Genomic DNA, 13,307 nt, shown 5'->3' on the forward strand with positions numbered 1-13,307 from the left:
GGTCCTCTGCAATGCATTGGGATCATATTGTAGATGCGCAGGGATGGCAGACGTGCAGACGGGTTGATGTGAAAAAGTGGGTTTCCTGGGCCAAGATTATCTGAAAACCACGTAGTACACCTTTGATTTATTGCTCAGTCTTTCCCACTTACAACAACAAATACTGAAATAGTATCACTTGCAAAAAAACCCCCAGCAACACCCTTTTGCATGGTACAGTATATTGTTCACTTGTTAAGGCTCAGCAAAAGGAAACGTTAGTAAAACAACAAAGCACAATGTCATCTTTTATACAGAACCATTTCACATGTTACTGTGTACCATGAGAACAGGTTGCGGTTTACAACATTGCACCCTGCTGAGGGCAATGAAGCTGGTAACAGTTGGTGGAAAAGGTGTGGCATACCAAACATCCTGGCCAGAAGAGACAGCCCTTTCAGTCTCACATCGCCCTGTCTCTGTCTCTATTTGACCTCTTAGGACCTGGCTGCTAGTGCCAGATCTCTGTGTTTCACCTGACTATTGTTTTGCCGCTTCTTATCTTGTGGAACTGTAGAAGGAAAGTAGCAGAGCATTTGGGCAGTCAATGTTTCACTGATTTCAGACGTGCCTGTCACCTCAGCCAGCAGAGCTTGACTGGAAGAACAAAAGGGAACTAGCAGAAAGCTGGTCCCAGTCTTCCTTGCAGCTGCAGCACTCAGAGAAAGAAAAGAATCTGAAGAGGGAGGGCTACAGAGAAAAGAAGGGAAAGCGTCCCTGAAGAAAGTTCCTAAAATGGAAGAAGCGGGAAATAATGGGACATTGGATCCTGTCTGTTCTGCAAATGAACGTCCATACTCCCAAGTAATATTAGAAAGTAAGTTTATTCACTGTTGAGAACAACGTAAGTCTGTGTGAATAAATCCTTTTTTGGTTGTTGTTTTTACCAGATTAATCAAACTGGTGTGTGTGTGTGTGTGTGTGTGTGTGTGTGTGTTAATGAGAAGCTTTTCTTTTCACTGTTGTTCTGGACTGACCTACTTTTTAAATGGCATTTGGAATGAGGAGGACACATTAATGTTCATCAGAAAGGCTTAAAGGCAAACTTATGCATAATGACTTTGAATGGCAAATACCATTCACCTGTAACTTTAAAATTAAAAAGATTTTCAACCTAAAAACAGAAAGATGCTCCTTTCTAGCAGGGCTCGTGCAGGAAGAATTCCAAACAGATATATGATTGTATGATTGTTGATGATTATGATAATATTATTTTATTTATTTCATAAAATGTATATACCGCTTGATTGTAAAAAAAACACACCACTCACAGCAATTTACAAAATGATAAAATAAAATAAAAATTACAACCATACTTTAAAACATAAAACAAAAGTTAAAATACTAAAACAGATTAAAATCACCTCAACTTTCTAAGCATCTGAGTAAGCTAGTTTAAGAAGAGTTTGGATTTGCTATCCCGTTTTATCACCACCCGAAGGAGTCTCAAAGCGGCTCACAATCTCCTTTCCCTTCCTCTCCCACAACGAACACTCTGTGAGGTGAGTGGGGCTGAGAGACTTCAAAGAAGTGTGACTGGCCCAAGGTCACCCAGCAGCTGCATGTAGAGGAGCAGAGACGTGAATCCGGTTCACCAGATTACAAGACTACCGCTCTTAACCACTATACCACACTGGCTCTCTAAACAGGAATATTTTTAGCAGGCACAAAAAAGAGTGCAGTGGAGGTGCCTGATTGATTTCAATAGGCAGGGAGTTCCGGAGTGCAGGTGCTGCCGTACGAAACAAATGCGGAATGGGCAATATGTGTGATAATGCTGTTTATTAGTCACTGTTCTCATGGGAATGAGCAACTGACACAATACCCGCTGATCAGAAATGGGGAACTTTAGGTGTGTGGATCAAAACAGACACTTCCCACAGTGCCTCTGCCTTTGCATTGTATGAGCAGTTCCACCTGCTAGAAATTAAGTGTCAAAGCTTTCCTGCTGTTCTCAAGTATGGGGTCATGTGGACACAGAGAATGGCAAGGGAAAGGGAAAGTTTAAAACTTCTTGAACTATGATATGACAGTAGTACAGAAATAACGTGTAGTTGTGTATAGACACTAAAGGCACAACTAGCCTCAGTGCGGGACACCTGCACTTAGACTCCCCCACATATTTATTTATTTTTTAATGAGCTGAACTTATTAGGTTCTGCAATGCTGTGAGCAACACTGGGGTGGTGTCTGGGAGGGCTGCATTTTTCCTGGAATCAGTCCCCGTAGTTACAGCACTGGGTCTGTTTATCTGGAATCACAGTCACAGTTTACTGCCAATTAATCAGTGTCAAAGCATTCTTTTTTTTTTTTTTTAAAAAAAAAGGTCATTCACAAAGCATCGTGTTAAAAAGATGTGGGATTGCCCTTTGGTTCTATAGCAATCTTGATGGGTGTCACTGACTAGGAAGAGATATCAGATTAGGAGAGAGCCAATAGCTCATATTTTAGTGGTGGCAAAGTTCCAAACTGCCGCGAAATGGAAAAATATAAAGCCCCTAGCAATGAAGGAAGAAGGTATGATTCAATTGATGCAAAAGCTTACCATGGATAAGAATTTGCATCAATGAATTTACAGATATCATACAGCAAATCCCAGATATAATTATGACTGTGTAGAACAATTGTTCCTGATTCTAGATGTAATTGACACAGCTAACTAGCAATAGAAGAGAACTATGATTCTCAGTGATAGCAGTTTATTGCTTAAGGTGTGGGGAGGAGAGTGTACATCTGTCTGTCTGTCTGTCTGTCTATCTACTGAATTATTTTGCATTTATAGCCATTACTAAACTGTGTTTGTGATTTTAAGCACTTAAAAAACAAAAACAAATAGGTGTGGTGCTTCATTAATGTGAACATTTTTGGCCAGAAAAGCTCAAGTAAAAGAAAGGGGGAGTGGATTCAGGCAGCCAATGTACCATGTGATAAATGTGGGGGAACTGCGCTTGCTTATTAAATGTGGGCCTAAGATGGCCGTGGCTGGCTTTTGTAATGTTCTGTGGTTGCTGTGTGGTCCTACCCCTAGTTATGTACTTATTCTGTAGCTATAGAGTGAAGACCTAAGTTTACCTACTCCACAATGCATTGCTGCCCTGCTGCAGTGTTTTGCCACTACCAATACTTCCTTGTTCTTCCTTTATGAAACTTGATTGTTTAGCCTCTTCCCACATTCTTGTATTAATACATACTGATAATGGAGTATGTAATATGGGTTTCCAAATCCTTTCCACCCTGTAACAGCAATGCCTCAACTGTTTTTTCCCCTAGAGGTGGGGCTCTGAAACTGGAAATGAGCCCTCCCAGGAGAAAAAAATACGTAATACAGTCGTACCTTGGAAGTCCAATGGAATCCGTTCCAGAAGGCCATTCAACTTCCAAAACGTTCGGAAACCAAAGTACGGCTTCTGATTGGCTGCAGGAGGGTCCTGCAGCCAATCAGAAGGCCCGGAAGCCCCGCTGGACATTCGGTTTCCAAAGAATGTTTGCAAACCAGAACGCTCACTTCCAGGTTTGCGGCGTTCAGGAGTCAAAACGTTCGAGTACCAAGGCATTCGGGATCCAAGATATGACTGTTCAGAAGTTTGGATGCCAAACAAGCCTTTATCCCCAGTTTCAGCTAAGACCAGCTAGAAACATTCATATCTCTCTCTCTCTCTCTCTCTCTCTCTCTCTCTCACACACACACACACACACACACACACACACTGCCACGGTCTCTCAATTTCAAAATCCCAAACTATTTTTTTCTGCTCAAGCTTAAGTTCCAGTGATGAACCTGACTGATCCAAGTAATTAACTAGCAATCGGTCTACTAAGGGAATAGTTAACTTGTAGCCATACCAATATGGATTCTAAGGCCCTGGATTGTGAATTAAGGATATGTTTATCTTATATTAAGCATACTTGCTTGCTTTTACTAGGCTGAAGTATTCCATTTCTTTATGTGCTGCAGCTTGTTGTTTAAATTTGCCACAACTCTTTATCCTTTCAGGCCTTGATTTGACAGGAATATTGCTCTTTGCTATCCTGACTTTAATGACACTGACTGCTGACCTGGTGTTTGTGGAGGAAGTCTTCTATATCTACCGCAAAATCCCACCCTCCAAAAGATCCATTTTTATTTGGATAAACGCAGCTGCTCCGGTAAGTTGAATAAATAAATTAGTTGGGTTGGGGCAACTGGCTAAAATGTTTTTAAAAATTTTAGAGTTCTAATTTTGGTTCCTCTGTTTTGTTTTTGTCAGGTTGGTGTGGGTTATATGTTTAGTTGGGGTTGGCGGTTATTTTAATTTGAGTATAACAGCAAACTGGTTGTTGTTGTTGTGTTGTTTTCTATTGATTTCTTGGTTTGTTTGTTGCTTGTATAGGATATTTTCTTTTTTAATATTTAATGTTCTGTTGTGTTTTTATATATGTTGTAAGCCACCCAGAGTGGCTAGGGAAACCCGGTCAGATGGGCGGGTTATAAATTATTATTACTATTATTATATTACACTAAGCATGGAAAACCCTCTTAGTACTCACGTAAGGGCATCCAGAGATGACCCTATTACTGGGTCTCTGGCAATGCCTTCCTCTTAGGGACAGGCAGTAGCGTACATTATTTGCATGCAGAAATTCTCAGGTCCAATCCCTGGCATCTTCAGCTAAAACTGGAGTGGGGAACCATCAGACCCAGGGGCCAAATGTGGCCCTCCAGCCCTCTCTACCCAGCCGTTAAGACTCTGCCCAAGCAACACACACCCAGGCAATATCTCTCACTGGCGTTGCTCTCAGCTCTCTTTCAGTGATTTCATGTGCCTGAAAAGTGCTCTTGAAGTGTGTTAATATCTCTTGCTTGCTTGCCTGGATGGATGGAAAACAGAGAATGGTGTGTCTGGCCACATCCACTTTTACCACACCCAACACTGGCATGCAGCACTCAGAAGCTTGCGCACATGGGAAGGTGGCCCTCAGCTGAAATAGGCTTCCCACCCCTGAGTTAAAACCATGAATAGCCAATGCCTCTGGATTACTGCTGCCAATGAAAATAGACAATACTGGCCTACTTGGACAAATAGTACCATAACTTACAATGCCACTTCCTATGATTCCACTTGGATACTGAACTTCCCCAGGTAGGGCTTCTCCATCTGATGTTTTCTGAAGGAAAAGTTCTTTAGAAAGAGCTCTAATCTTATGTTCTGATCTGATGCCTAACTTAATACTAGATAATATTGAATTGTGTCTAAATCTGAACTGAAGGGATATTCATTGAGAAGATAATAGATTCCCCCGCCCCCCGCCCCCTGCCCCCAAATCTACTTAATTAATAAATAGGTTTTGCCCTGAATGTTCCTCTCTCTTTCCAGGTGATTGCCACTACGTCATGTATTGGGATGTGGATTCCTCGCTCAACAATGTTTACAGATTTTACTGCAGCAGTGTATGTTTTCTCTATCTTTTTAGATATGCATTTACTCGTCTGTTTCCATTTTTAGGCAAAATGTTTCCAGCATTAAGGAGACAAATAGTTATCTTGTATTTGTAGGAACAGCCCTTTTGTTAAAATAGAATCCTTTATCTTTTTTTTTTTTTTTTTTTTGCGTGAGGAGAATATACTGTTAACTCAGACTTTGATGATAGTGTAGAAAGTAATAATGGCACCGACTAGATAAAAGAATGGAATGTTAAATGTGTGGGGGGGTGTATTCTTTAGTTTGTGCACTTTAAAAGTCCACAGACTCCTTTGACTGGCAGCTGGATTGAAACAGCAGAGCCCCTTTGATTTCTCAAACGTATTCTGTAGAGCAAGATTCTGACCTGTGAGTGGCATTTCACCAGTCTTTTCTAAATGGCACATTGCAGTTTCTTTTTTTTAACCAAAAAAAAAAAACTGCTGAAAAGAAGTACACCAATATAGGAAAATAACCCAAGTTGGAGATCTGTGTGATGAGGCTTGTCAGCTGTAACACATACTGTAAAGGAAGAGAAAATAGTTTGCATCCTTTGGCTTTTTGTTCTTTTTTTTTTTAAAGAAAACAACAACAACCCAAAAGCAGCTGTGGGGGATGCAAATTAGACTGATGCAGTGGCCCTGAGGAAGGGAATATTTAAATTGCCACCCCCCCCCCCGCTATTTCTCCTAAAACAAAGTTGTCTCACTCTTTCAAAAACAAGGTACCGTATTTTTCGCTCTATAAGATGCACCAGACCACAAGAGGCACCTCGTTTTTGGAGGAGGAAAACAAGAAAAAAAATATTCTGAATCTCAGAAGCCAGAACAGCAAGAGGGATCGCTGTGCAGTAAAAGCAGCAATCCCTCTTGCTGTTCTGGCTTCTGGGATAGCTGCGCAGCCTGCATTTGCTCCATAAGACGCACACACATTTCCCCTTACTTTTTAGGATGGAAAAAGTGAGTCTTATAGAGCAAAAAATACGGTAGGTTTTTCAGGTAATGGCAACTCAAGGCATCCCAGTAGTTACTGCACCATGGATAGCTCCAAGTGAACAACAACAACTTGCGCTAAAAAAGGCTGAAGGTGAACTGAGGTCTTATGAGTCCACTTCTTCCAGGCTCCATCCTTTTAGGCCTGAAGACTGTGGCTCTTAAAGGGCCAACTCTCTCTGTCTGTACTGTAACCTCCTGAGTGGTGCCCTGTTGAGCAGCTATGCTACCTGTGAGAAGCACTCAATTCCCCTGGCAAGTCAAAACTGGGGGACAGCCCCTGTGAGGGTCCTCGCTCAGGCTCAGGCTCCGATCCACCAGCGTCAGCAGCCTTCTCCAATTCCTCAGCTAGCAGAACAGCAGACCTGGCCTCAGCCAGCTCTTCCTCTTCTGAGCTCAAGCCTGCGGCCATGACAGTCATGTGTGACAAATGCATAGACAGGAGAGCAGCCATGTAAATCTTAACATGTAGGTGCCTTTCCCTCCTTCCCATAGATTTTTTGCTATCGTCATCCACAAGTTCCTGCTCATGATGATTAAAGAATGTGGGGGTCAAAAACTATTCCTCAGGCACTTTGAGAACGAGCACTTCAAGATAAGCACAGGCCCCTGCTGCTGCTGTTGCCTTTGCCTCCCACATATACGCATCAATAGGTGAGTTACTCTATAAAACCTACCAGTTCTGAAGGTGACGGGAGGGAAATCTGCAAAACACTTGAGTTGGAAAGGCTTTGGTATAATCAGAGTGTTGTTATTATTAAAGGGAAAGGCTGTAGTTTAAAGTCAGCACATTCACCTCAGTTTTCTTACACTGACATACCACCTTCCTTCCATCCTGGAACCCAAGGTAGCATACCCCACTGAGCAGTGTTTTAGTTTTGATCATATACTTAAAGGAAGCTCAAAGCCAAATATACCTGCATATCTGGACCGAGTGCTGCCTTGGAATTCTTCTAGGATGCAGAGATTGGACTGCCATCTTTTGCAGATGCTTTAGCTCCGGATTCTCTGCACTGAGCATGGGTTTGGAGTAGATGGACTACAAGATCCACTCTGTTGGTCCTAAAACAAGAACAGAAGTTTGCAATAAGTTAGTTGAACCAGTGGGGGGGGGGGCAATAGACAGAAAGGCAACCTATCCTTCCCTCACTGATCACTTCTGTTTCCTCTCCATGTTTTTAGTCAGCATGAGTTAACATGTGAGCGTGCTAATTATTGACTCCATATGGGCAAAATGCAAAACCTTTGCTCAGAATGGAGGATCTAGACTGTGAAAAAAAAGATGTGGGAAGTAGGTGGAAAGTCAGCTTCAGTCCAAGGGCGGCATTCCCTTCTGGGCAACCTTCGGGGGGCCACATGCCAGCGGTGGGTGGAGCCAGAGTCAAATGTGGGCGTGGCAAATAATGTAAATTGTACCTTTGTACAGCAGGCTAGTTTCTGCACCCACTCACACACCCCTCTCTATCCTCCACCCAGACCAACGAGAGGCACCATCAGAGTTCAAGAACACATTTCAGTGAGGCAGAAACACCCAGGGTGTGATGCGGGGCCAGTGAGCGGGGTGGCCAGGGAAGAGTTCCTAGCACTAGGTAGAAAGAACTGGAGGACCACGTTTAGGCCCCAAGGCCTGAGGTTCCCCATCCCTCTTTTAGAACCACTTCCTTACTCTGATCCACCGTCTTTGCGCCACAGGATTATTAAAATGTGAATAATCCATGGGAGATCTGATGACAGAAACCAAGCCTTATGAGCAGTGGTGGACTTTGAGCTCTCAAATTTCAGAGACGCCCTATGTAACTCTAAAATTCGGTGCTCCGCTCTACAGTATTGTTGTGGCACCCCTTGCAGTGCGGCACCCAGTGTGGCCAAACTGGTTACAGTACCCTAAAACCGTCTCTGAGGTAGCTGGGTATGTTTAGCCTAGAGGAGACTGAGAAGAGATATGATAGCCATCTTCAAATAGCTAAACAGTTGTCAAATGGAGAATGGAGCAAGCTTGTTTTCTCCTGCTCCAGAGGGTAGGATGAGAATCAATGGCTTCAAGTTACAAGAAAGGAGATTCAGACCAAACATTCTGATTGTAAGAACTTTCTGACAGTACGAGCTGTTTGACAATGGAACAGACTCCCACAAGAGGTGGTGGACTCTCCTTCCTTGGAGGTTTTTAAGCCGAGGTTGGATGGCCTTCTGTCATGCATTATCTAGTTGAGATTCCTGCATTGCAGGGATTGGACTAGATGAGATTCGGGGTCCCTTCCAACTCTACAATTCTATGATTCTATTTATTATTTGGTCCTTAGATTGACAGAGGGTAGACATGTCACTGAAGCTTGCATGTTCTCAAACAGTTCCTTCGCTTCTTCAAGAAAGCAAAAAGAGGTGATCTGCCAGCTCATTTGTACACTCGTTTGTACTGTTTATAGTTCTGTAATTATTTGCAGGAATAAAATTGCCACTATAATTATATCATTATTATGCAATTATGGCTGTATTAATTGAGCAATTATATTAAGCCAAAGTTCATTAATATAGCACAGAGTACATTAAATAGCAGCTTGCCTTCATTAATGAGAGTGTCTGAGGTGGAAAGAGAAGGAGGTTGGATATCTGAATAAAGAGAGGAAGGAAAGAAAGATGTAATGGGGGGGGGGAGTTGGCGTTGGGTAGGGATATTTACTACTCAGATTGTCCAAGGCAAAAGCCCAATACGTGTCAGTGGATCAAGATTACCACCTCAATCTCCTTTGATATTATGAATTTGTCCTTCCCCCTTTTTTTTATTTGGCAGGCGAACACTATTTTTACTGAAGCTGGGGACTTTCCAGTTTGCATTCCTCCGCCCTGTGCTAATGTTTCTATCAATAGTACTTTGGACCAATGGAAACTACAGTCCCTCTGATGTAAGCAAAGCTTTGAAGAATTGATTGAAACTTAACAAAGGATGATAAGAAATACCTGTACACCTAAAACGGTTTTGAACTAAAAAGTACCAGTCAGAATGTACTGTAGGCATAAATCACCATGGTCTTGCTATGCTATGACGCAGAATACAAACATAGAATAAAAAGAACTAAAAAGCTGTAATAACAGTAGAAAACCCACTAAATATAGGTTTTTAAATAATTCAAAATAAATACCTAGGGCAGAGACCTTTCCATTCCACTGTAAAAGCTAATTGAAACAAACATGTCTTTAGCTGACCTGCTTAGTTACTGGCAGACGCATGGAACAGAGCCAAACTACTGTAGGCAATGTTACATGTGTGATGGCAATTAAAAGGGGGAACCTCCGGGAGGCAAATGTGGCCCTCCTAGCTTCTCTCTCTGGCCCCTGGAACTCTCCCAAGCCACACCCCTCACTGGCCTTGCTTGTGTTTTGGCTGGAATTGAACTCTGATAAAGCCTCTTGCTTGTCTGAACAGAGCACAGAGAGTGGTGCATGTGTAAAAACTACTTTACAAAGGTAAAATTTGTATTTGTTGCCATAACCACTTTTGCCCCCAGCCCCAGCCCCACCCACCACTCATATGTGAGCCCCAGAAGGTTTCTGGAAAAAGTTCCCTACTCCAGAAATAGCAGCAGGGAGGAGGGAATTGGTGTTGGGGAAAGACGTGGAGATGAGTGGTTTTTTAACCTTCCCCAACAACTTGAATGTATTGATTTCAATAGGTCTGCTCTGAGGGTGGTGTGGATGCTTTTGGTGCTGCTGAGTGTGTATATGAGTTATACAAGTAAGTTTGTTCTGGAAGCAGAAAAGGACCTGCTGTGGAATATAATCTGTGTACCTGTTCAATGTACCTTTTCAGTTATCTCCCAACGGAGCTGCCATATGGATTAACTGCTTCATAGGTGTCCTTACTATCATTGCCCTGTGGCCAATCGGAATCATGTTCCAACGAGTCCGCGCTCTCCTGAACTGCAAGAAGATTATCCCTAAATTTGCACTTTATCAGGTGAGATAGTTAAGACTACATTGCAGGCCTTCATTTGAAATGCTTCTGGAAGACAGCTCTATAGTCAGGTCTGCAAACCTAAAATAGGAATTCAAGATCAAAGACTTTATTACTTAAAGCCTTTGAAGTATGAAAGGTCTTCTTTGTAGCTAACTCCTATTTTGTGATAGCTTCTTTCAACGTTTTTGGGTGACAATGGAGAACTGAGCAATATTTAGAGTCTTCAGTCTTCCTAAAGTTTTGGGTGGTAAAAATGCAGCGCACACCGAGTTCCTTTTCCCTGCATGGAAGGAAGTGGTGTAGAACAAAGACATATCCTGTGATGCAAGACTAAATCCCAGGGCATACTTCTAAAGACTATGGTAGGTACTGGTAAAAATGTGATTGTTTAAATGGTTTCAGAGCACCACAGTTTATTTTGTGCTGTTTCTCCTATATATGTCAACTTCAAACAGAGTAAATTCCATTGAGTTATATGGGATCTACTCCCATGTCAGAGTGTGTAGGGATGCTAATTTGTCCCATTGATGTGTTGGACACAGGAGATGACAGTTTCTGGGCTGCCTCTCTGCCTCTCAAGACAAATCTTCACAGTTTGAATCAAGTCCATAAAGTTTGATAAGTGCAAGTACGTTCTTCCCACTAAGGTGGAAGAAGTCTACGCTGAGAGCATAATGCAGCTTTCTACAACCAGGTAGCCTCCAGATGTTTTGGTCCAACACATCTGGAAGACACCCTATTGGGGAAGGCTGAAGAAACAACAAAACATTACATATAGGAATGTGCAACTTGCCCCTCTCTTGGGCCATCTATTCTCTAGTTCACCCTTCAGGATTCTTCTCCATGTTCTTTCACCAGGAGAAAACATGCACTATGAGTATTGATCTTTCAACATCAGCCTAAATGCACGGCACCCTCCCCCTCATGCTACTTCCAAACAGAGAACCTTCTGTGGTGTCATCCCCCTCATGGGGATTTACCTCTTTATTTTAATTTAAGGTGGAAAATGTATATAGTTTTCATTGAATCACGTTCACTCTGCACTAAAATGGGATTTTTTTTTTAGCATGACAATTTTCTTTTTCTGTGTGTTTATGTAGTTTGCCCTCATTTTGAGTCAGCTCCAGGCAACCATCATCAACATATTGGCTATGCAAGGGGTAATTGCTTGTGTGCCTCCACTTTCTTCTTCAGCAAGAGGAGCATGTAAGTTGCTTGGATTTCAGTTTCTATGACAGGCTAAAGTGGGTTCATTTCTACATTCACTTATAATGTATTCCACCTCTGTAAATTATGTATTCCACCTCTGCAGGGCCACTGTAAAAGTCCAACTGTCATTGAGATCATGACATCTGATGCTCCAAGTAGCATTACCCATTCCTACAGTTGTCCACTACAAGAGTTTAATGAAAGCAAGTTTGAGCCCACCTTATTTTCATTCCTGGTCCTTAAACCTCTTGCTCTTTTGTTCCCTTTCGATTTGCCAGATATGGACCAACAGCTACTCATTATGGAAATGTTTCTCATCACTCTGATCTCACGAGTCGTCTACAGGAAAGGAAACGATGACCTGGAGCTTCCAGTGGTTTCAGACCAGGAAACTAAGTGAAACAAACAGAGCAGCAGGATCAGTGTGGAGGGCAACATTTTTTAAAAGTAAGCACCAGTAATTTAAGGGCTGATCAGATATTAACTGGGACAGCCAAGATTCTGACCAATACATTTTCCATGGCAATGTAATATTGGCACTAGTGGAATAAATCCACATGAGCCGGGCATTCAGGGCTGGGAAGTGGGTGTCCAGAACTAAACTGGTGCATTGCATATTAGCTAAAGGAATCATCCAGTGATGCCATGTTATGCTTTGACATAATGAGGACTATTATAAGGAGAGCTCACAAGTGCCAGCTTTAGCTAACTTTCCCATAATAATCTGATATTGTAAAAAAAAAAAAAAAAGTTTGTGATAAGTGTAGCTATTACTCATGATGGTTAAAGCCTTAAAATGTAGAAAAGTAAAACAAAAATTGGACTGGAGAACAACTTATCTCCAAGTAGCATGGTTTAATTTTTACACAGGTGTCATAGAACAATGTAGCTTAATCTGCCGGAAAATTGTGCATTTTATGGAGCCTTGTTCCAAATTCCAAGCCAAAAACGTATTTTCTGTTGCCTTTATGATGGGTAGAAGTAATGATTCAGACTATCTCAACAACTGTCATCCAAGTTTTACTACACACTGATCCTGATCCTGTAGTTGTGCATTGCTGTGGTGGCGCACAGAATGGCATGCGACTAATATTGGATGCCGAAGCAGCACTAGGATGTGGCAGAGAATAGGCAAGAAAAAAAGAAGGGGCCAGGAGGTCAGCATCCCCTTCTTAGGTGCCACCAATGCTATGAGGAGGAACAGGAGAGTAAGCCAAAGAGCTGAGAACAACCAGAGTTGCCCTAGGACAAATATCAGTTTATTGAACTGTGCTTAGTATCTATATCCTTGAGTGTATAATAATACATTAAGAGAAAAACACATGCATCATAGTTTAAGTTCCTTTGTTCCTGGTTCCTTTTTGCCAGTCAGTAACATGGGAAAACCAAAGGTCTCACAAATCCTAGGGCTTTAAGGAACATGCAAGGAGCAGAGAGTGTGCATGAGTGTGCTAGTTCTGGTTCCCCCATTTCCATGTTGCACTCTGCATCATCCAGGGTGACTGACTGTGCTAGGGAAGCCTACTCTACAGAGGGTGGTTTCTGTGCATTTTAACACCCTGGGAAATCAGGGTTATGAAATCCTGGTTTTCTTCCACATATAGAGGTGGTTTTCCTGCTGGAGACAGGTGCTGATGATGGAGGGCAGAGCCCGTGTGCTTATGCAGCCGCACCACC

General features: G+C 42.3%; 1 protein-coding gene and 1 long non-coding RNA gene across 6 annotated transcripts in view; one reads left to right on the forward strand and one right to left on the reverse strand.

Annotated features, from left to right (window-relative positions):
* The window catches only part of LOC310761995 (organic solute transporter subunit alpha-like), a 27,992-nt gene continuing 14,685 nt past the window's right edge, over window positions 1–13,307 (forward strand). For 3 of the 4 annotated variants that reach the window (XR_014547772.1, XM_083612425.1, XM_083612424.1), the window contains exons 1-8: window positions 1–856; window positions 4,034–4,185; window positions 5,394–5,467; window positions 6,965–7,123; window positions 9,258–9,369; window positions 10,275–10,421; window positions 11,522–11,627; window positions 11,909–12,077. Coding sequence is in view for 3 of the 4 variants with exons in the window: in XM_083612425.1 (XP_083468551.1) it covers window positions 775–856; window positions 4,034–4,185; window positions 5,394–5,467; window positions 6,965–7,123; window positions 9,258–9,369; window positions 10,275–10,421; window positions 11,522–11,627; window positions 11,909–12,030 (954 nt within the window). In the remaining variant the exon portion in view is untranslated. Of the gene's footprint in view, window positions 857–4,033; window positions 4,186–5,393; window positions 5,468–6,964; window positions 7,124–9,257; window positions 9,370–10,274; window positions 10,422–11,521; window positions 11,628–11,908; window positions 12,567–13,307 lie in introns of those variants that run through there. The other variant, XM_083612423.1, reaches the window with a different exon arrangement.
* LOC310762012 overlaps window positions 5,805–13,307 on the reverse strand; it is a 22,290-nt gene continuing 14,787 nt past the window's right edge. For both annotated transcript variants that reach the window (XR_014547776.1, XR_014547777.1), the window contains 3 exons: window positions 11,850–12,022; window positions 7,387–7,531; window positions 5,805–5,999 (listed from right to left, as the gene is read on the reverse strand). This is a non-coding gene — a long non-coding RNA (uncharacterized lncRNA). The remainder of the gene's footprint in view (window positions 6,000–7,386; window positions 7,532–11,849; window positions 12,023–13,307) is intronic.

This window comes from Podarcis filfolensis (genome assembly GCF_964270895.1).
Source record: "Podarcis filfolensis genome assembly, chromosome: 4".
Classification (NCBI taxonomy): domain Eukaryota; kingdom Metazoa; phylum Chordata; class Lepidosauria; order Squamata; family Lacertidae; genus Podarcis; species Podarcis filfolensis.